Below are 23694 nucleotides of genomic sequence, written 5' to 3'. Positions count from 1 at the left end.
GGGAGTGAAACAGTGGATGGAAGACCTCTCTCTCTCTCTCTTTCTGCCTCCCCTTCTCTATGTAACTCTTTCAAGTAAAATAAATAACTCTATTTTAAAAACTAATCAATAAACATTTGCTAATAATGTCTTGAACTCACTGGGTATTTTTTTTGAAGTTTCTATTTGGCTTCATAACTTATTGTGATAACTAATAACACTTCCGGGGGTGGGGGGGATGTGGAAACTTCCACACCAATTAAATCCGTCACATGTGGAAGAGCTCCTCCCAATAGCGCATTTCCCCTATCACACTCATCCCTAAGGGCCTGCCCGGGCCCAGCTCTGGCTGCCACATTTCACCATGATTTCAGATGTGTCAGAACATCAAAGGGAGCCATCGCCACGAACAGGCTGGGGAACAGAGCTCTGCCTCCTGTGCACAGGGTCCTCTGCCAGCTCGTGCTGTCCCGGAATACTTCAGGAACTTCAGCTGCACGCGCTCGACGTGGAAGCCGGGTGTCCGCAGACACAGGCAGCGGCAGGTTCTACAGAGACGTGTCTATGGAGTCCCTCGGAGGAAGATCTGCTTTTCTCCCCCAAGAGCACGGGCTGGTCACCATGCGGGGCCCATATGGCACACGGACACGCATGCCCTGGGACAGGACAGTAAGACTGGGGCTGCAGGCCTCCGGCAGCAGGAGCAGCCACTCAAAGATGATGCGCAAATGCTCGCTTCCACCCACTTACAGAAAGATGTATCTGTGAAGCACGTTGTTTTTAAACCCAGAAATACGGCCTGGCCAGTCATGCTCTCCAACTCTTCTGGCTTTTCTTGTTGGAAATGCATCCATGTGAAGGCTATTACGTGGCCTGAATTCTGCCCCTTCACATACAAATCACAGAGAAGTGCAAAGAACGCAAATGGAATCAGGAACAGATAGAGTTAAGCTGTCTCTCCTGAACTGTGAGGGAGCTGTGACGGCTGGTCCCCAGGCCCCAGGTTCTGCTCTGGGTTGTCTCTTCAATGTCATCTCCCGCCCCCTACCCAAGTGTCAGCTCTTTCTGCCCAAACGTATGCCTGTACTCGCAGCCTGCCACACAGACCCACCCTGCAGTAGGCAGCTTCCAGCACCCTGCGTGTCCCTCCCGCCCTTCAACACATAGCTTACGTCTCAGCAACTCGCAGACATGTGGCCTGGCTTGCCTCGCCAAGACCACATCTCTCTAATGCCATTTAAAATGAGCCCCCAGTGGCTCCCATTCGAACGGGGGAGGGGTCAAGGTGACACCTGCAGAGGGCTATGTTTCTGCCATGTGGTTAACTGCGTGCAAATCTCACTCGGGGATCGGCACTTAACACATACGAAGCTCTTGCAGACGTACAATAAAGAATACATCTGTGTGACACACAATGCAGAAACACAAGGTAAAGCACTCAGTCCAACTGGGGTTGGATCCAAAGGCGGTCACGGGCCTTCAGCTACTCCTCCCTTTGGAAGTGGAGCCCGGCTCCTTCCCCCGACGCTGGGCGGGTCAACACCAGTTCCAGGCTTCCAAGGGGAAGCTATGAGCAGTCCTGCGGCTCCTGTCCACTCCCCAAGAACAACTTCCCTGGGGAGCCTGGCCTCCGCGGGGGGAGCCTGCTTTCTACAGAGGCAGCCCCCACTGGTGTGGCTCAGCCCTTCCCTCTCACGATTCCCTGTTCTGAATCCTCCCCTGCCCAGCTGAGTGCCATCAAGTAACCTCCGGAGACGCCACGTGGAGCCGGAGACACGCCCCGCTGGGCCCTGCTGAGCTTCTGCCACATGACATTGTGAGCTATATTTAGAATGTTGCTCTAAGCCCTAAGTTTTGGATCAACTTGCTAACCAAGCTAACGAAGAATCCGCTTCTCCGGAGACGACGACAACCACGTTCATGAATTTTCCTGTTCTAATTTCTTCTAAACATCTACCCTCCCTCTGCTGTCTTCACCTTTAAAAACTACTTAACAGAGCTGGATTCACAATAAAGATGCAGTTTCGTTTCTCAAATCCGTATGAGGGAATTCTTCTATTTTTACATGATTAACCTTTCCCCCACCTCCTCTGAGTTACTCTTCAGTGACTTGATGTTTAATGACAACACAATACATTCCATCTGTCTCCTACTGTGGAACATCTAGTTATCAGCAGTATAAGTAAGACTGCAATACATGTTTTCTGGTTTGGAAAATAATGTGGGTGTCGCCTACACGCCCACGTGTTAAAGTCTCCATGCCCGGAGTTTTAGGGAACAAGGACAGAGCTTAATCCAACTGTGGAGTCTGAAGGTGGGGCTGTGAGAGCGGCTGCACTGATGAGGCTGGTGGCATCGAAGGGGAGACCACACAGAGGGTGGGTGGAGGGTGTGCGTCCCCAGGCCGTCCCCTGATGAGGCTCCCTGATCCCGGGCTATGAACCTCCAAACCGTGAGCTGAAATCCACCTTCTTCCTGCCTAAGTAGCTTCTCTCAGGGATTTTAAAGTGGCGAGAAGCTAACTCAAACATCTTTCAACGAAAGTGGTATCGTGTCTCTGATTACGTCCTCAAGAAGTGGAACCACCAGAAAGCGCTCCTGTAACCAGCTCAGGGTCTTGGCCGCACTGCCAAAGGGCTCCGACAGAACGCAGTCTGCCAACAGCCCTGCTTCCGCACGACCGTGCTGCCGGGCTCCGGCCAGCGCTGTGCGCCACGTGGTCATTGTCCACCATCTAGAGTGGCAAAGTCGGCCTCAGTGGACCTGGGCTTCTCTGTTCTTTAGAAAGGTGGACGTGTTTCCACACGCTTGTTAGCCACAGTCGCTTCATCTCCTGGACGGCTGGTCTCACTTTGTGATTGGTTCTTCTGTTGAAGGATGGTGCTTGTTCACGTGAATGGATTCTTTACAATCTCTGCGTAGATGGCCAATAATCTTCCCACGTTCGTTCTGTCTCTTGTTGGGGTGATGCGCTAATAGCAATAAAAACCGTGAGCAGAATAAACAAAAAGGCACTGCGTTTTCCACGCCTGGAAACGGGCAAGCTCTTCGCACAGGTTTCTGTGACTGGCCACTGTGCCTGTCCCCTCCAGCTGGGCCTCATCGGGTCCAGCACAGGGGAGCTCTGGGGCTGGGAGCAGACCCGGAGCCCTCCGGCCTTGAAGTCCTTCTCCTTGGGCACGAATCCAGCCACAGCGGTGCTGTTACCAAGGACGGTGACTTCCCCCTGCAACTGCTCCGTGCTGGAATTCTCTTCCCAGTTCCCAGATAAGTCGGACACTCAGCAGCATTTTCTAGTAGTTTGTTTATTTACCTTTTATATAGCAATAGCTTCTGCTCTTGATCATGTACGCAATATTATTTCTTTTCCCCCGGTTTGCAATACTGCCTTTATGAACTATAAAAATCACTAAAACATTCCCTCATCTGTTTCCAAACTGCCCTGCAGCAATACCACATTAAGGGTTAGTTTTGTAGATGGGGTAGGGAGAGTTAGTCGCTGAATTAAAAGGAAAAACAAAAACAAAAAAGAATAGTAAAAAACACTCCTCAGTAGTACTGATATAGAATTGATACAAACTGATAGACAATATTGATCAGTACCAAAATGTGGGCTAATTGAATAAGCCTTTTACCAACTGTTGTTTTAAAGGTTTTGGTTTTTGCTTGTTTTTGTTTTTGTTTTTCACTTTATTTTGAAAGTCAGTGTTACAGAGAGAAGGAGAGACAGAAATCTTCCCAGATGGCCACAATGGCCAGGGCTGGGCTAGCCCGAAGCCAGGAGCTTCACGCAGGCCTCCCAAGTGGGCGGTAGGGGCCCAAACACTGGGGCCATCTTGCATGGCTTTTCCCAGGCCATCATCAGGGAACTGGATCGGAAATGGAATTCAAGTGGGATGCCGGCGTCCCAGGTGGCAGCTTTACCCAGCAGGCCACAACGCCAGCCCTGTTTTTCAGCTTTATTGGCTATTTTTGAGAATCACTTACACAAACTCTTAGAAAACACTAACGGCTGGGATTCTGAACAACCCTGCAGTAAGCCAAATGCCTTCTACCTGCCAGGTGGAAAACCGGCAGTCAGTGAGGCTTGTGGAGACCCCACCTGCTGGGAGCTAAGCAGGCACAAGTAAACCAGGCATCACATGAACTTAATTAGACTATCGAGGACAGGCCGTTAGCCTGGATGCGGAGGCTAGGGGACGCACGGTGGACAGGCAGAGAGGTGAGTCTGCGCAAGGAGGCAGCAGGTGCAAAGCCCTGCACGGCAACGTCGCCAGACCTCCACTGAGACCACGGCAGCCACGCGGCTCATTCACCGTCGCTTCTACCACGAGACACGGCCGGCCTACAGGGGCCCCTCCAACACCAATGTGCACTAAATGTCACACAAGAAAGTGCTCTCCCGGTTCTCAAGGACACTCCAGGTCTCCTTGTGCTCCTGTCACTGCATCTTCCCGAAGAAGAGGACGGTACACATGGCCTGCAGCATGGAAGGACGGTTGGCCTGTGGCCCCCAGGGAGGACCTCCTGGGCGTGGCTGAGCAGCCCCTGTCCTAGCACCACTGAGCAGCCCGGGCCAGGACAGCAGCTGTTACAGTGTCAGCTGTGAGAGGACGACACAGCATTCAGAACACTCTGCGGGAGGCATTGCACATGACTGGTGTGAACACAGAGTCCCCTCCTCACGCCTCTGACACAAAGCAAACAGGGAAACTGGCCTGTGTGTCCCACGACTGGGAGGAAATCTCCATGTCACACAGACCCACACGGGCCATCCACACACGGGTCTGCCGCAGAGGGAACTCCTACAGCACTGCCCGAACACGAGCAAACACAACAGCACAGCGGCTTCTCGAGAACTCCACACCCACGCCAGCTGCTTGGATCTGAGCTCGCGGCTGCAGAACACCTGGGCTCTCTGGGCTGGGCACGGACAGCCCACGCACTCTGCTCCCAGGGCACCTCTCATCACCTGACACGGACTCTGGGCTGGGCACGGACAGCCCACGCACTCTGCTCCCAGGGCACCTCTCATCACCTGACACGGACTCTGGGCTGGGCACGGACAGCCCACGCACTCTGCTCCCAGGGCACCTCTCATCACCTGACACGGACTCTGGGCTGGGCACAGGCAGGCCAAGCACTCTGCCCCGGGGCACCTCTCATCACCTGACACGGACTCTGGGCTGGGCACGGGCAGCCCAAGCCCTCTGCTCCCAGGGCACCTCTCATCACCTGACATGGACTCTGGGCTGGGCACGGGCAGGCCAAGCGCTCTGCCCCGGGGTGCCTCTCATCACCTGACACAGACTCTGGGCTGGGCACGGGCAGGCCAAGCGCTCTGCCCAGGGCACCTCTCATCACCTGACACGGACTCTGGGCTGGGCACGGACAGCCCACGCACTCTGCTCCCAGGGCACCTCTCATCACCTGACACGGACTCTGGGCTGGGCACGGGCAGGCCAAGCGCTCTGCTCCTGGGCACCTCTCATCACCTGACACAGACTGCTGCAAAGCGGCAAATGAGGAGAGCTGGATGTACCAGAGACCACTCCACGGAGAAAGCCCAGGGTGCGTCGTTCACACACGAAGCAGACACGAAGAGGCGAGCAAACGTCACGAGCAGACGCTGCGTTTTCCAGTGACCCGCTGTCCGGGTGACTTGTGGAGACAGGCAGAGCTGCACTTCCCACACTAACCCCACAGTCTGACCACGGCGTCTATGTAACTCGGGCGTGTGAGCCCTGCCAGGTTCGGGACTGTAGACGTTGAAAGCGCAGGTGCAGGGCTCAGGCAGAGCCAGGACAGAGCGCAGGCTCTACACTGATCAGCCACGAACCCGTCCTGGACGCAGGTGCGGGGCTCAGGCAGAGCCAGGACGGAGCGCAGGCTCTACACTGATCAGCCACGAACCCGTCCTGGATGCTCAGCCTTTCTAGGCTTCTGTGGGATGAGAGCTGGAGAGCTCCGAGAACTGCAGGGTGAGGGGACAGCAGCACAGGGCAGCACGAAGGCCGCTGCAGGTACACGGAGAGCTCGGGGGGGGGGGGGGGGGTCAGCATCAACTGTCCCATAGCCTGAAAACAAACGTCCTGTAAACACTTCAGAAAGATTTCACAAAGTAAAGGGTGAAAACGGGAAAGGTTTGGTAAGAAACTCAATTAGAGATGCAGCGCCAGCATCCCATATGGGCACTGGATCCAGTCCCGGCTGCTCCACTTTCAATCCAGCTCCCTGCTAATGGACCTGGGAAAGCAGTAGAAGATGGCCCAAGTGCTTGGGCCCCTGCACCCACATGGGAGACCTGGAAGAGGCTCCTGGCTCCTGGCCTAGGTCTGGTCTAGCCCCAGGCATTGCAGCAATTTGGGGAGTGAACCAGTGGATGGAAGACCTCTTTTTCTCTGTCTTTGCCTCTCTCTGTCTGTAACTCTTTCGAATAAAATAAATAAATCTTAAAAAAAAAAAAAGTCAATTAAAGGCTTGTGGCAAGACTCACAGATTTGACAAGACTGGACTTAGTTACACGTTTTATCTATGAACTTTCCCACCAAAATAAAGTGGGCGCAGGGGGTGGATCTGGCCGTGACCATGGCTCCCTCAGGAGACACATATCCAACAGTAAGAAGTCACTTCACCCTTCCAGCTTCTCCAGCTTCTCCCGTAAAATCAGCTTCCTTCCGTGGGCAAAGATGCCCCCGAGATAAAGTCAGATGAAGGTGCCTCGCTAGTGCAGAGACCCACGCGCGCACGGAGCCAGGAGGTGCTGTCCGGCTCGGCTCACGAGGGCTTGACTGACGAGTTCTAACCAGGACAGCGAGGAAAAGCACAACGCGTTCCGTAGAAACCACACTTGGAACGTGGAATTCTGATCTTTTCCTGGGCTATGACACTCAGCACCCAACTAACCGTCTCCCGACACTGGGCGGCGGGCAGGACGCAGCTGCCAGTCACCGGGTCAGCGGAACTACCGCGGTACAGTTCACGACTCCGCGTCTGAACGTCAGCCTCCAATTCCTTTTTTAAATTCTATCCTTTTGTCATGCCAAGCAGAAAGACACTGAATTACCCCTTTTCCCAACAGGTGTCGGGATTATTCCTAAGGAAAACTGAAGTTAGAGGGCTGCCAGTGGGAGTTCTGTGAGTGAAGAGCAGTGCCGCTGGCCTGTGCTTTGGCTCCCGTGTCTAGAACACGGAAGTGGATCGCTCTCCTCTGAAGAGCTGCGCTCATGGGATCACTACTAACACCTTTTTCTTTTCTTTTTCTCAACAAGGCTATAATCTTAAAGAGTATCTCTGTAGGGTCAGAAAGAAAACAAATTCACCGAACATAAGTTACCTAACAATGAACTAAAGTATTATATGCATATATTATATGCAAATGTTATATGAAATCATATGCAAATATTACATGAAAGTCTCATGTAATTATCTTCCTTCTACTCCCAAAACACTCTGATGCAATTTATATGTGCAAATTTTGTTAATGCTTTTATATTTTATAATGTGTTCCTACTAAATTTGGAATTTAGAAATACAAAGTAGGACAGGTGTTGTGGTACAGCCACAGGATAGCCACTGCTTGTGAAACCAGCATCCCATATTGGAGCACTGGTGTGAGTCCGGCTGCTCCACTTCTGATCCAGCTCCCTGCTGATGCACCTGGAAGGCAGAGGATGGCTCAGGTACGTAGGCCCCTGCCACCCACATGGGAGACCTGGGTAGAGTTCCTGGCTTCTAGTTTCAGCCTGGCCCAACCATTTGGGGGAGTGAACCAGCTAATGAAAGATCTCTTTCTCTGTCTCCCCCATCTCTATCACTTTATCTTTCAAATAAAGAAAACAAATCATAAAAAAAAAAAAAAAACAGGGACCGGCACTGTGGCATAGTGGGTAAAGCCACTGCCTGCAGTGCCGGCATCCCATATGGGCGCCAGTTCAAGTCCCAGCTGCCCCACTTCTGATCCAGCTCTCTGCTATGGCCTGGGAAGGCAGCAGAAGATGGAACCAAGGACTTGTATCTACATGGAGACCCAGAAGAAGCTCCTGGCTTTGGATCAGCCCAGCTCCAGCTGTTTTGGCCATTTGGGTAGTGAACCAGCAGATGGAAGATCCCTCTCTCTCTCTCTCCCTCTCTCCCTCTGTCTCTCTCTGCCTCTGCCTCTCTGTAACTCTCTAACTTTCAAATAAATAAATAAGTCTTCAAAAAAAAAAGCAAAAAAGTATGGGTAGCATGTATTCAACAGGATAGAAGGAAAAAAAAAACACATTTTTCATTGAAAAGTAATAAACAGGATGCCAAACCCAACTTTTTCCAATTTAATTCCCTAAATTTTTTGTATTTAAAAATCACAAATTCAAGTGTTGCAAGGAAACAAACTCCAAACAACTGCTAAGAAATCGAACAAAAGAGCCACACAAAACTGTCTCACACACATACACAAACCTCACACAGGCTGCGCCACCCCACATGAACTAACTACTAAAAGGAATTTTTGTACTCTTCTGTCAAACCACAATAAGGACTGAAAGCAAAATCACATGGGGGATGACAGAAATAGCTCTGTGTGGCAGGGTGGTGATCTACCCGTTTTAACACATATTCTCCCTGGAATAAGCCTCCTGGCAATTTTATTTTGCTCTTCTGCTACCTTTTAAGAGCTCGAAACAAGGGGATTAAAAGAAAAGTGAACAGTGTGCCTGTATAACGCAGTAGGGAGGAACCCCGCTGTGTGGCTCCGTCTGCAAGCCACGAGCCGAGGAACATCTCCACAGGTGCACACGCTGACCCTGCAGCACCAGTGCCACCTGAGCACGGCCCCGAGCACCAAGCAGTCGGGCAAGCAGGCGCTGAGGGGAGCCGCACGCAGAGCCGGGGAGCACACCGCTCGCCTCTCCCGGGGATCCACAGCGGCCGCCAACCTGAGAACTGGAGACGGGCAGGCTGAGCAGCGTCCACCAGGAGTCTCGTAACTCCCACGTGGTGAACAGGCGCACCGAGGGGACCCCACGCAGAGATGGGAGCTTGAGCTAACTCAGCTCTGTCAAGTCCTCACAGTGTCTCCTGCCAGAGAGAAACTTGGATTTTTCTTGAAGATTTCTCCTGGCTTTGAAGATGAGCAGCCCTTGCAAAAAAAAAAAAAAAAGACAAAACCAACCAGCCAACCAGAAACCACTTCCCTTTGAGGGTGGCAAGAAATGAGAAAAGGAGGGCGAGCCCTTGCCCAGCACAGCCCTGCTGTCGGGGCTCGGGCCTCACTGCCAGCACCGTCAGGCCGTGGGACCACACTGCGGCAGATTCGGCCCAAACAGGCCCAGTGTTTGGCTGAAGCAAAACACGCCTTCAGGTGACACCTGAGGCTGTGCCCGTGGGCACGCACAGACCCGGTTTCATCCAGGCTGACGGGCTGTTTCTTTCCATTCTCGGAGACCTGATGTTTCAGCCCAGCCGCTGGTGGGGCGGCCAGCACGGTGGAGGCTGTGGGCCGTGGTCAGGAGCATCCAGCTGTGTGGGGAAGCACACACCCTGACATCCCCCTCCTGGTCAAGCAAACCAGAGGGGCTGCGCCCTGCCTGTTTTTCACAAAACAAAGACCCACCCACACTGTCTAAGCCACCGGCACAGAGTCTGGACGTGATACTTTTTTGGTAGACCCACAAAACGCAAAGAACCAAAATTGCTAGCCTTGAGTGTGTGTTGCCTGATTACTAACCCTGGCTCCAGCCCCAGTGACACATGCTCTCACTGCCTGTGAGGCAGGCCCAGTTAAAGGCATGGATTCTCACAGCCTGCGCCTTCCACTGCCGCTGTCCAGCCAGGTGCCCGCACACACTCACCGGCTGCGTGCCCACCCTGGGCAACAGAGCCAGCAGACCAAGCTATGATTTCGGATTTTCCGCTTTTCTCTCTTACTGTTCAAAAATGCAATGCCTTCATGTGATGGGGGGAGAAAAAACAACATCAAAATAAACATATTTTGCCAGAAAAAGAAAGTGACATTGAGATGATAGGTCCCTCTGGAGAAACGGGCGCGTCTTGTAAGGTTTCCTCTGAGGGCTTGCTAACAAGTCAGACTCGAGCCGGACACGGAACCGCAATGCCAAATGCACACACATGCCACAGAAGACAAACCAGTAGGTAGCGCAGCGTGTCCGGGGTCTCACCACCTGTGGAGACAGTTACCCGCTTACACACACACAACCAAGCACTCTGTTAATGGATACGCAGCCCTGTTGTGCTGTGCAAAGTGTGTATGCCGAACCCAGGGAGGAAGCATGAGGGGGTGATACAGGGGCCGGCACCCCAGGACAGGTGTCCCAGCATGGGTGTCATAGGTCAGGTGTCACAGGACAAGAGTCCCTGGACAGGTGTCCCAGGACAGGTGTCCCAGCACAGGAGTCCCAGGACAGGAATCACAGGACAGGAATCACAGGACAGGTGTCCCAGCACAGGAATCACAGAACAGGTGTCCCAGCACAGGAATCACAGGACAGGAATCACAGGACAGGAATCACAGGACAGGTGTCCCAGCACAGGAATCACAGGACAGGAATCACAGGACAGGTGTCCCAGCACAGGTGTCCCAGGACAGGTGTCCCAGCACAGGAATCACAGGACAGGAATCACAGGACAGGAGTCCCAGGACAGGAATCACAGGACAGGTGACCCAGCACAGGAATCACAGGACAGGTGTCTCAGCACAGGAATCACAGGACAGGAATCACAGGACAGGAGTCCCAGCACAGGAATCACAGGACAGGAATCACAGGACAGGAGTCCCAGCACAGGAATCACAGGACAGGAGTCCCAGCACAGGAATCACAGGACAGGAATCACAGGACAGGAGTCCCAGCACAGGAATCACAGGACAGGAATCACAGGACAGGTGACCCAGCACAGGAATCACAGGACAGGTGTCCCAGCACAGGAATCACAGGACAGGAATCACAGCACAGGAATCACAGGACAGGTGTCACAGGACAGGTGTCCCAGCACAGGAGTCCCAGGACAGGAATCACAGCACAGGAATCACAGGACAGGTGTCACAGGACAGGTGACCCAGCACAGGTGTCCCAGGACAGGAATCACAGGACAGGAATCACAGGACAGGAGTCCCAGCACAGGAATCACAGGACAGGAATCACAGGACAGGTGTCCCAGCACAGGAGTCCCAGGACAGGTGTCCCAGGTCAGGTGTCCCAGCACAGGTATCCCGGCACAGGTGTCCTTGGAATGCCTCCCCGTCAAGGCATGGCTTCAGGATCAGGCAGATGTGGGCTTTGACAGGCTCTGACTGGCTCTGACACCTCCTAGGGTAGAGCCACCGTCCTGTTCACACATGCTCGGCCTCTGCCACACAGTTCTCAGGTTCACAGGTACAGCTCAGGAAGTATATGCTAGGTGCGTGTCTCAGATCCACGCAACGCTCAGGCCCTCACCCGGCCTAGGAAACCTTGTCTGGCCTTGACCCCTGATAATGGCACAAGCTGTCTGATGGGCTGACTCTGAACCCGAATTACTAACAAACGGTGTGCACAGCCCGGAAACCGTGTATGTTTCCGCGTCACACCATCACTGTCCAGCAGGCAGTGGGAGCCCAATGGGCCATGGGCCACCCGGCATGGAAGGAAACGGGTCTCCCACATGGATGGCAGGGGCCCAAGCAGCCAGGACTTGAGCTATCCCTCAGCTGTGCCACAACACCAGCCCCAATACATAAGTTTCTCAATGTTAACTAATTTAATAAAGATTTATTTAAAGGGGAGGGGTAGTGGAGAAAGCAGAAGCAGCTGCCAGCAATGAGGTCAGATCCTGGCCCAGGAGAGCTGGGCACACACAGTTCCCTTGGGAGCTGAGAAAAGGAAGCGCCGAGCCTGTGTACCCCTCCCAAATTCAGCAAGCAGGTAGACCACCCAGGCATCAGACAGAGGCCAAGCGTGTTCCCAGGAAAAGCCCTCCCCGTGGAAATCAGGAGTGGGCTCCAAGCCTTGCCTTCGCTGCTACCGGTAAAGCAACGGTGACAAGAGCGCGCCACAACCCTTCTCGGGAAAATCCCCTTCCAGAGCTCTCCCCGTCGGTAAAGCAGGCCCAGGCCTCACTGGGGACCACCTTTTCCCACCCGCCCTCATCTCTATCCAGTGGTGGACGTCGCAGCACTGCCAGGCCCTTTGTCCGTGGGGAAGCTGCGGGGGAACTTTCCCCCAGGAGCCAGTGCTCGCAATCACTCGGCAGGACCTCCCAGTGCGATGAGGAAGCCACAGAGGGTGCAAGACCAGGTCGCGGGATGTGCAAGACCGGGCCACGGGGTGTGCAAGACTGGGCTGCGGGGTGTGCAAGACCGGGCCGTGGGTGTGCAAGACTGGGCTGCGGGGTGTGCAAGACCGGGCCGTGGGTGTGCAAGCATCTGTGCTGGGCGTGACCACAAAGGCACGTAGGGCAGGAAGAACGTTACAGAACCAGGAGACAGACGGCCATTCAGCTTAGGGAAATTCAGTTTGTTACACACAGAGATCATCTAAAAACCTCATTTATTAAAACAAAACCTAATCCTGCCTATTAAAAATTACTCTGGCAATTAATAAAACAGGATGGCTACTTTCCATTGCAAACATACACAGAATGTGAAGCTGAAGCAATCTTTCACCTGGATTATCTTGAGTCGCTTCATGCATAACTCATTTTTATTTCAGTTAAAACACCCCTCTCTGAGCTGCATTATACACATATATATTTACAAAGTATGTGCTTAGGGAGCATAAACACAGCTGCGGCCTTCACCATGGAGTTTGCTATAATTTTATAATCACAATAAATTAGATTATAGCCAATAAATGTTTTCTCTTGTGGCAATTAGCAGGAGGGCATCAGTTACACATTGCAGATTTAAGTAAAAATGTTGTTAAACATTATCAGACAGTAAATATAAAAAGATAGAAAACATTTTTCTAAGTGATAGGTTTATTCTTCCAAATAAATTTTACTTTGGGAAAACAAAATCTAGGTGAGACTATATGAAAGGCATCAGTCACATAAAATAAGTTGCCATTCTTGATATTTTGGGCCCAACCACAAAGCTGCAACAGGTGCAGCGCTGTGGTGTAGCAGATTAAGCCAACACCTACACTGCCGGCATCCCATATGGTGCCAATTCGAGTCCCAGCTGCTCCACTTCCCATCCAGCTCTCTGCTAATGTGTCTGGGAAAGCTGTGGAAGATGGCCCAAGTGCACGGGCTCCTGCACTGACATGGGAGACCCAGATGTAGTTCCTGGCTCCTGGCTTCAGTCTGGCCTGGCCTACGGCCATTTGGGGAGTAAACCTGCAGATGAAAAATCTCTCTCTCTCTCTCTCTCTCTCTCTCTCCCCCCCCCCCGTCTCTCTCTCATCCTCCCCCCACTCTAACTCTACCTTTCAAATAAATAAAATAAATATTTTTTTAAAATAAGGTTTTTTAAAAGATCCAACAGTAGTTAGCACCTGCAGTAGTTGCTGTGCCAGCATCTCACTCCGTCCTGACACCCACGCCGGGAGCAGGTGCTGAGGAAACACTCGAGTTCACGTCCTCGCCACAGTGCACGCCTGTGCCTGATTCAAAGAGGGCAAAGCTGCTCTGGCAACGCCGTCAGTCAGAGATCCACGAACGCGTCCACGGCACTCACAGTGAGCACAGTGGAGCCTTCAGTGTGCAGTGACTCGGGAGCCACCTGCCACACATGGGGCTGAGGGGCGGGCAGTCACCGCACCACCAAGCGCAGGCAAGGTGCTGACCGCGGCCTCCCAGGGCCGGGGCCTTTCCGTGACAAAGCTGTCCAGGGTGTCCCTGGGGCCAGACACTCAGCGCTCGTGATGGGAACGATCCTCCCGAGAAGGAAACACTTCTCGCACTCGCTAAGGTTGCTCAGAGGCTCCCAGGCCCTGGGAGAGACGGAGCATCCCCTTCACGCTCAAAATAACCTCAGATGCTCTCCTCCAAACCCCAGCCTGGGACAGGGAAGCCGGCTCTCCGTCACGGCTCGTCCGTTTCATGGGCAAGTGTAACCACATAAAATAAGCACGCTCATGACAAAGAGCAATCACACGGCTGCTGGAGAGGCTGGCCTCTGCCAGACACCAAGGCCAAGGACCAGAGGGGCGGAGAGCGTCACCACCAGCGGCCACGTGCGAGTGAGCACAGCGGCGGCTCTGGGTAGCTGCGATGCCTGCTTCTCTTTCCGCTTGCTGGAAAGAACCATCTCAAATCCCACGGTCGCACCTAATGGTTCACTCTAACATGGATTCTAAAAATTTAAGCACAAACTCCGGGGCCCAGGACGAATACTGTGTCAAGTGTTCAGAAGCCACTGTGCACTGAAAACGACCGCCCTTGGCCGGAGGTCTCTGTCTAGCCCTACTGGGAAACACTTGCTCGAAGCGAGCCTCAGGGCACCCAGGGGTGGACAGCAGCCGGGCGAGATGACTGCCCACATGGGGGCCACGAGAGGGCTGACGGCCTAGTGGAGCTCAGCAGAGCGCCACGGGGTGGGCAAAGCAGCCCAGAGCAGTGACGGGGCAGCTGTGCATGGGGTGCTGGAACCTGAGAGGCTGGAGGGTGAGAGCGGGGAGGGCCCGAGCGTCAGAGCCCGAGCAAGGCAGTGGAAGTGTTTACAGGCCCAGCAGGCCCCAGGTCAGGAAAGGGGATTCTGGGAGACATCTGGAGTGGGCTGGCAGGGCCCTGCGTGGACGTGGGGGAGACAGCCCGTGCGGGGTGGGGAGGGCATCCAGTAAGAGCGGCAGTGTCAGGCACACAGCAGGGTCAGAGGCTGCAGAGCAGGCAGAGCGATTAAACAGAAGTTAAAAAAAAAAAAAAAAAAACCTCCCCATGAAAGTCAATCATCAGTCATAAAGAGTTCCCACGCCCCCACCAACTCCTGGACACGGGGAACGGAGTCTGCCTGCCTCCATCTGTGGCTGAACACCACTGTATGGCACACGCTCTGTGCGGAGTGAGGGTGAGGGGCGAGGTGCTGTCAGGAGAAACGTGAACACACACGCTCTGTGTTGTGCGAGGGTTAGGGGCGAGGTGCTGTCGGGAGAAACGTGAACACAGTAACATCTCACAGAAGAAGCGGTAAGGACAAAGACAGACTAAAGCTGCCAGCGAGATCAAGAATGGTCCAAATGACATAAAACTGAAACAAGGTGTCCACAGGTCAATTAAATGTTCAAAAACATCCTGGGTATGGGGGGAGAAGCCAAAGATGCCACTGTCAAAAACTTGTTAAAACCCAGGGCTGGCACTACGGCGTGGCAGGTTAAGCCACCACCAGAGACTCTGGCGTCCCATATGGGTGCTGGTTCAAGTCCCAGCTGCTCCACTTCTGATCCGGTGCCCTTCTAATGGCTTAGGAAAGCAGCAGCAGATGGCCCAAGTGCTCTTGCAGCCATGTGGGAGACCCAGAGGAAGCTCCTGGCTCCTGGCTTCGGCCTGGCCCAGTCCCGGCCTTGCATCACTTGGGAAGTGAACCAGCAGATGGAAGACCTCTCCCTCTCTCTAACTCTGCCTTTCAAATAAATAAATAAATCTTTATTAAAAAGAAAAAAAAGTTCTTAGAAAGTTCATAGATTGGGACCACTTAGAGAACACACCTCGCAGGGTGCGTGTCCCGAAGCCTCTCACAAATACCAAAGTGTCTCCCCCCAGTCCAAACCGGACACCCCCACGGCAACAGACCTGCAGCAGGAGGCGCTCGAAGGCCAGGAAGTTGTCCCACTTGGCCGTGTGCGGGTGCTTCAGAGTCTGCACTGTGGCCAGCCCCAGCTGGAGCAGCCCGCAGTGATTCGTCAGAGCCTGCAGGTTGTTCCTGAAGAGCTGGATGTAGGACGTGAGCTGCCCCGCGGTGACTCTCCCTGGAAAAACACACAGGCCATCAGCACAGCTCTTCTGGGAGCAATAAAGGGCACGAGAAAGATGCCGCTACACACGCCTCCGCTGGCGTTCACGCCGCTATACACGCCTCCGTCCACATTCGCGCTGAACCTCCGAGTTGACCACAAGCCTCCCTGAGCTACCATGATTTTCACAGCATGGTGAAAACGGTCGAGTGGACGCTGTCACCTGAGCTTGTTGAGTAAGGAAACAGATGTTACGGGATTTGGCCAAGGTCACATTGCTAGTGGGATCCATTCTATGACTGTGTTGCCCAGTAGATCCACTTGCAAATAAAATCACAGACAGACCTTGGTGCAGCTCAACGTGCAGAATCTCTCTGAAAACAGGACACGGACTCCTAAAAGGCAAAGGTAGGGTCTCTAACTGTGTGTGCACATGTACCCAACAGGAGGACCTGGAGAGGGTGGGGACAGAGGGAGCCGCACACACGCTGATGGACAGCATGAAGATGCAGTGAGGCCAGAGAAAGAATCTGGCTGCCCTAGTGCTCAGCACGGTGATGACAGCCTTTGTGAAAAGCTAGAAGAGGGGCCGGCACTGTGGCACAGCGGGGAAAGCCGCCGCCTGCAGTGCCGGCATCCCATATGGACACCTGTTCGAGTCCCAGCTACTCCACTTCTGATCCAGCGCTCTGCTATGGCCTGGGAAAGCAATAGAAGATGACCCAAGTCCTTGGGCCCCTGTACCTATGTTGTAGACCCAGAGGAAGCTCCTGGCTCCTGGCTTCGGATCAGCACAGTTCCAGCCATCGTGGCCAATTGGGGAGTGAACCAGCAGATAGAAAACCTCTCCCTCTCTCTCTCTCTCTCTTTGCCTCTGCTTCTCTGTCACTCTTTCAATAAATAAATCTTTTTTTTAAAAAAAAAAAAGCTAGAAGAAAGGATTTTTAATGGTTTCACCATGAAAAATGTTAAATATTTAGAAAGATGAATATGTTTATCCTATTTGAACATCACACAATGGATGCCTGTTCCAAAATACCACGTGGCATCCCATAAATATGTATTTCATGTATCAATTAAAAATAAAAGTGAGGAGGGTCCTGTTAGGAATATAGCTAAAATGTTACCATTGATATCAATGGTTTTGTGATGATATTCATGAGGACCAAAGCTGCAGGGAACAAACATGTACAGAGAACTGGGTAACAACACTGGAAGATGAGCCAGCAGCACAGGGGCTGGTGTGGGGAGCAGCCTGCTGTGGTGCAAGGGGGTAAGTGGCCGCCTGCAACAGACATCCCACAGCCTGGAGTCCCGGCTGCTCCACTTCCAATCCAGCTCCCTGCTAATGTGCCCAGGAAAGTAATGAAACATGGTCCAATTACTTGTTCTTGCATCCATACTGGAGGTCTAAATGGAGTTTCAGGTACCTGGCTTCAGCCTGGCCCAGCCCCCAGCTTGGAATGGACTGGTGGATAGAAGATGGATCTCTCTCTCTTGTCTCTCTCTCTCTCTCTCTCTCTCTCTCCCCACACACCTCCATATCCCTCTCCCTCTCTGTCATTCAGTCTTTCAAGCTAAATAAACAAATGGGGTCTGCTCCTTTTCCTTGCAGTAATATCTCACTGAATGCATGCACAAGTAAATGTTTACTAAGCCATTTATTCCCTCATCAGTCAACAATCATTTGGGTTGCTTGTAACTTTTAGATTTTGAATAGAGCCTTCATAAATACCAGTGTACAGGCAGACGTGTGGACAGTTTTCTTTTTCATGGATAATTCCCTAGGTGTGGGTTGCTGGGTCATATGTTAGCACAGGTTCAACTTTATAAGACACTGGCAAACTGATTTCCAAAGCTGGCCTATGAGAGTCTCGGTTCTGCCAGTCATTTTCACCCCAGGCATTCTAAGAGGTGGACAGGCGTGACACTATGGTCTTGATCTGTGTTTCCCTAATGACCAGCAGTGCTGAGCACCTGCTCACCAGCTTATTCGACATCCTGTATCTTTTCTGGTGAAGTCTCCATTAAGATCTTTCATCCATCTTTTCATTAGGTTAATAATGACTAGGTTAATGTGACTAATAAGTTATGAGCATCATTAACTTTGACTATCAATTCATTGATTCAACCTGTATTTTTTAGCCAGTGCTCTCGCTGCGTCATTTCACACAAAAACCCCTGTCCTAGTAGCCAAGAAATAAGGAAGAGGGGGCCTGACACTGGGGAACAGCAGAGAGCCACCGCCTGCAGTGCCGACATCCCATGTGGAAGCCAGTGCAAGTCCAGCTGCCTCACTTTCGATCTGCCTCCCTGCTAATGCGCCTGGGAAAGGAGTGCAAGACGGCCCCAGTGCTTGGGCCCTGCACCCTGTGGAAGGCCAGGAAGAAGCTCCTGGCTCCTGGCTTCAGTCTGGCCCAGCCCTGACCATTGTGTTCATTTGGGGAGTGAACCAGCAGATGGAAGATCTCTCTTGTGTCTCTCCCTCTCTGTCTATAACCGTGCCCTTCAAATAAATTTCAAAAAATCTTAAAAAAGAGAGAGAGAGAGAGAGAGAGAGAGAGAGAGAGAGAGAGAGAAAGAAAGAAAGAAAGAAAGAAAGAAAGAAAGAAAGAAAGAAAGAAAGAGAAAGAAAGAAGATAGCTCCATGACATTCTCCTAATTAGCCTAGCCTATTCCATATCATTCCTTCGTAAGCACAGGGACACTGTGTACAAATGATTAATGTTTTTGCACAGGATGTACTCTGACACCTACTACATTCAGCATGTGAAAACAAATTTTCACATAAAATGAGTTCAAATCTTAAGACTGCCATGAGCTCCATCTATTTGTTTATACCTTGCAAGGCAGGTGATGGCAGTGTGGTTCCTAAACACAGAGAGCTTAGTCTCCCAAGACACACATCCACCCAACACTCACACAAGTAACTACTTAATCATCACTGTGGCAAGTACTATCCGGGAAAAATGGGAAACGCCGTGGAAATGTGAAAGCCTGCCTCACCAATCCCATCTGCTGACCCGAAAGAGGAATTCAGGAGGTTCCACGTACAAACAGTCCTTCTGTGAGAGACAGCAGGGCATGGAAACCATCGGAGAGAGCCATCCGTGATCCACTCACGCTCCTGACCCACGGTAACAAGCAGTTCAGCAGTGTTTTCAGCCATAAAACATAACTGAGTTTTATACTGCTGGCATTCCCTGGCCGGACACAGACTCAGCCACCACATTTGGGTGATGCTAGCATTCACGTACAGCACTGGTTCTCTCTAGAGAAACGAAAGGGCACGTTTCTGTGACGCTCCGATAAGCCCCATTTGGGTTTTCTTCCATGGGTTCCTAGCTCATTACTCCGTACCCCTGGTTACTTCCTAAGTGACAGCAAGTGTTGGGGCCCTCCGGGCCACAGAGAGCATAGGCACCTGCTCCCTGGCTGATGCTGGGGCAAACCCAACCCACCTGGGCTCAGAGTGACCCCTGCTATGAATGCACAGCAGGAGAAACTGAGTCTGGGTCCACTTTCCCCAACAGTCTCCTAACAGGAGAGCCAGCAGAAGAGCACACTGCTGACGGAGCTCTTGTTCACCACAGCGGCCCCACTGTGCTCCCCTTCAGGTATCCTGCTCCCACACACACAGCATGAGCACTGCGTCAGAGACAAGCCAGCAAAGTCCTTCCCTAGGAACCCAACATATGCTGACTGTAACTTAAATACTTCACATAGACGCTCTCATATGAGTACCAGTTCAAGTCCCAGCTGCTACATGTCCAGTCTAGTTCCCTTCTGATGTGCTTGGGAAAGCAATGTATAATGAGCAAAACGTGTGGGCCCCGGCACACACTGAGAGATCTGGATGGAGCCCCAGGCTCCTGGCTTCAGCCTGGCCCAGTCCCAGACACTGCTGCCATCTGGGGAGCGAATCAACAGAGGGAAGACTTTGATTTCCCTCCCTCCCTCCCTCCCTCCCTCTCGCTCTCTCCCTCTCTCCCCCTCCCTCCCTCTCTCCCTCTCTCCCCTGTAACTTTGCCTTTCAAATAAATACAATGGCTGGCGCCATTTTCAAAATTTAAGTCAAATCACAACCTTGCAGAAGACAAGCGAATTACCAAAGCTACTGTGGCGAACCCACCCACTGCGGTAAAGCCACTGTGTCACATGGACTAAGAGAGCAGACACCTAGGACCAGGTGTGTAAAACCTGAGGGACGGCCACTTATTCATGCTCACAGGACACACACCTAAGGACACGGTCAGGCAGAGTCACGTGGTGCTTCCCAGATGTCAGCCCAGAAAGTTTTTGCAAGCCCTTCTGAGGAGCCATAAAGGAGAAGCTGCCCTACATCAAGACCGGGAGCTGCATGGCAGCATCCTGGAAGACGATAACCTGACTCTGGCAAAGTGGGTTTCCAGTAAGAACAGCGATTAGGTTTGTATTTACTTATTCTATCTTTAAGAAAGAAATGGGGCCAGCACTGTGCCATAGCGGGTAAAGCCGCCGCCTGCAGTGCCAGCATCCTACATGGGCACCAGTTCTAGTCCCGGCTGCTCCACTTCCAATCCAGCTCTCTGCTGTGGCCTGGGAAAGCAGTAGAAGATGACCCAAGTCCTTGAGCCCCTGCACCCACATGGGAGACCCGGAAGAAGCTCCTGGTTCCTGGGTTCAGATTGGCACAGCTCTGGCCATTGAGGGTATTTGGGGAGTGAACCAGCAGAGGGAAGACCTCTCTCTCTCCGCCTGTGCCTCTCTGTAAATCTGCCTTTCAGATAAATAAATAAATCTTTAAAAAAAAGAGAGAGAGAGAGAGAGAAGCAAAGAAGCAAGAAAGGTTTCCAATTTCAATTTGGCTAAGAGAACAACACAAAATTTTAAGAACCATCAATTCTACACATTTTATAAAACATGAAAATAAAATTATTTCTTGGGGGAAAGGCACAGATTTGGAAAATAAAAGAATTTAGTATATTTTGAAATTTTCTGTAACCTTACAATACATACCTCAGTTGGCTCCACATGCATTATAGAGTTAACTCTTGCAAGTAGTGCAAACGTAACAAATGAGTTTTCTTAAAATTTTGTGTTGCTTGGTAAAATATATTTAAAATATCTAAATGTATACAATTTTTTAAAAAATGTTTATTTACTTATTTGCATGTTCTGAAAAACATAGCTACAGAGAGAGAGAGAGATCATCATCTGCTGGTTCACTGCCCAAATGCCTACAACAGCCAGGGCCGAATCTGATCAGGCCAAAGCCAGGCGCCAAGCGCTGCATCCTGGTCTCCCATGTTGGTGGCAGGGGCCTAGGCAGCAAAGGCATCACCTGCCGCCTCCTGGGATGTGTTAGCAGAAGGCTGGGTCGGAAGCAGAGGAGCTGGGATTCAAGCCAGCATGCTGATACAGGATGCAGGCACCCCAGGCACCAGCTTGACCTGCCGTGCCGCACACCCGCCCCAGGTACAGAAGTCTTTCTGGGCGTTCTGAAAATAAACAGCAGTCAGTGCCAGGTGTGATTTAAACCTGTAGCTGTTCAGATCGGAGGAGGCAGCAACTATCAGAAATGCTGTGTAAAACAGTACATTTAGAGAGTGGATTTTTAAAAACCAAGGCCCTGATATAGGAAATACTCATACTGACAACGCATGTTTTTGTTCCTTACACTCCTGCAGTGTACAGAATCTGAATGAGCAGACCTCTGCTTTAAGACTCACATTCCAGCCGGCGCCGCGGCTCACTAGGCTAATCCTCCGCCTGTGGCACCGGCATCCCGGGTTCTAGTCCCGGTCGGGATGCTGGATTCTGTCCTGGATGCTCCTCTTCCAGTCCAGCTCTCTGCTGTGGCCTGGGAAGGCAGTGGAGGATGGCCAGGTCCCTGGGCCCTGCACCCGCATGGGAGACCAGGAGGAAGCATCTGGCTCCTGGCTTCGGATCGGCGCAGCGCGCTGGCCGTAGCGGCCATTTGGGGGTGAACCAACAGAAGGAAGACCTTTCTCTCTGTCTCTCTCTCTCACTGTCTAACTCTGCCTGTCAAAAAAAAAAAGACTCATATTCCCAGAAATCAAAGACCGTTGTAAGGTTTTCTTGACCTATCTTTAACCTTTTGGCTGGCTAGTTTATCTTCACAACCATCTCTCTAATTTCCAAAAGTCTTTTAAAAAAAATCACAGCTTTATTGAGATATACTTCACACGAAGAGACATAAAAAGTTGTTAAAAATCGAGCAGGCACCGTGGCATAACAGGCTGAGCCACAGCCTGCAACAGCCACATTCCACATCAGTGTCAGCCCAAGCCTGGCTACCCCACTCCCAGTCCAGCTTCCTGCTGGTGCATCCTGGGAGGCGGCAGGTAACGGTTAAGTACCTGGGCTCCTGCCTCCCACCTGTGAGGCCTGAGGGGAGCTCCAGGCTCCTGGCTTCAACCTGGCCCAGCCCTGGCTGTTGCAGGCATTTGGGAAGTGAACTAACGGACAAAAAAATCTTTCTCTCTTTATCTCTGTCTCATTCTCACTCTCACTCTAGTTTTCAGAACAATGAAAATAAACATTTTAAGTTTATCTTGAGTGCAAAGCAATTTCAGAATTCATGCACAGGTTTTTCATAATACACATTTTCCAAAGAGTTGTTTTTAAATTTACTGATTTTTATTTGTTTCAAAAGCAAAGAGACAGAGAGCTTCCATCTGCTGATCCGTTGATTCACTCCCCAAACGTCCATGATATCCAGGGCTGGGTGTCCAAGCTGAAGCTAGAAGCTGGAAACTCCATCCAGGAGTTCAATCCAGGTGTTCCACATGGGCGTCAGGGACCAGGGCACTTGAGCCACTGCCTGCTGCCTCCAAGGGTGTGAATAAGCAACAGACTGGACTGGAGGCAGTGCCAGCACTCGTATCTAGGCACTCCAATGTGGGTCGCAGGCACCTGAGCGGCAGCCTGACCACGGTGTCACACCTTGGCCCCTCCCTGAAGGTGTTGATGATGGCTTATATGCATGAATTTCAGTGTTTCTGCACCCAAATAAAATGGTTTTTATAATTTTTTTTTTGACAGGCAGAGTGGACAGTGAGAGAGAGAGAGAGAAAGGTCTTCCTTTTGCCGTTCTTTCACCCTCCAATGGCCGCCGCGGCCGGTGCACCACGCTGATCCGATGGCAGGAGCCAGGTGCTTCTCCTGGTCTCCCATGAGGTGCAGGGCCCAAGCACTTGGGCCATCCTCCACTGCCTTCCCGGGCCACAGCAGAGAGCTGGCCTGGAAGAGGGGCAACCGGGACAGAATCCGGTGCCCCAACTGGGACTAGAACCTGGTGTGCCGGCGCCGCAAGGCAGAGGATTAGCCTGTTGAGCCACGGCGCCAGCCTAAAATGATTTTTAAATTTAATTTCTTACAAACTTTTTGAATGATTCTCATATGCCAAGAAATTCACTTTTTTAAAAGATGTATTTATTTAAAAAGGAAGAATGACAGAGACAGAGAGATCTTCCATCTATTGGGTTACTTCCCAAATGTCCACAACAGCTGAGCCTGGGCCAGGCTGACGCCAGCAGCCCAGAACCTCCTCCGGGTCCTCCACGTGGTGACAGTAACCCAAGTGCTGGGCCATCATCCACTGCTCTCTCAGGCACCTTCACGGGAAGCGGAGTTGGAAGCAGGCAGCTGTGACTAGAACGAGCAGTCTTACGGGGGACCCAGCGGCCCAGGAGATGGGGTAAGCTGCTGCGCCATACCGCCCACTTCGAAATTCTCCCCCTTCTTTATTTAAAAGATACATTTATTTATTCTGATATGCAGAGTGACAGAGAGAGAGGGAGAGGAGGGGCAGGGTACCCCCTCCATACACTGATTCAGTGCCCAA

At 51.9% G+C, this 23694-nt stretch overlaps 1 protein-coding gene across 1 annotated transcript in view; it reads right to left on the bottom strand.

Annotated features, from left to right (window-relative positions):
• The window catches only part of SCFD2 (sec1 family domain containing 2), a 356231-nt gene that overhangs the window by 244896 nt on the left and 87641 nt on the right, over positions 1–23694 (bottom strand). Inside the window, exon 4 of the mRNA XM_062198835.1 lies at positions 15685–15860. Coding sequence (XP_062054819.1) covers positions 15685–15860 — 176 coding nt within the window. The remainder of the gene's footprint in view (positions 1–15684; positions 15861–23694) is intronic.

This window comes from Lepus europaeus, chromosome 8, assembly GCF_033115175.1.
Source record: "Lepus europaeus isolate LE1 chromosome 8, mLepTim1.pri, whole genome shotgun sequence".
NCBI classification, from domain to species: domain Eukaryota; kingdom Metazoa; phylum Chordata; class Mammalia; order Lagomorpha; family Leporidae; genus Lepus; species Lepus europaeus.
Note: the sequence above shows the minus strand (reverse complement) of the source record. Positions and strands in the feature narration are given on the sequence as shown.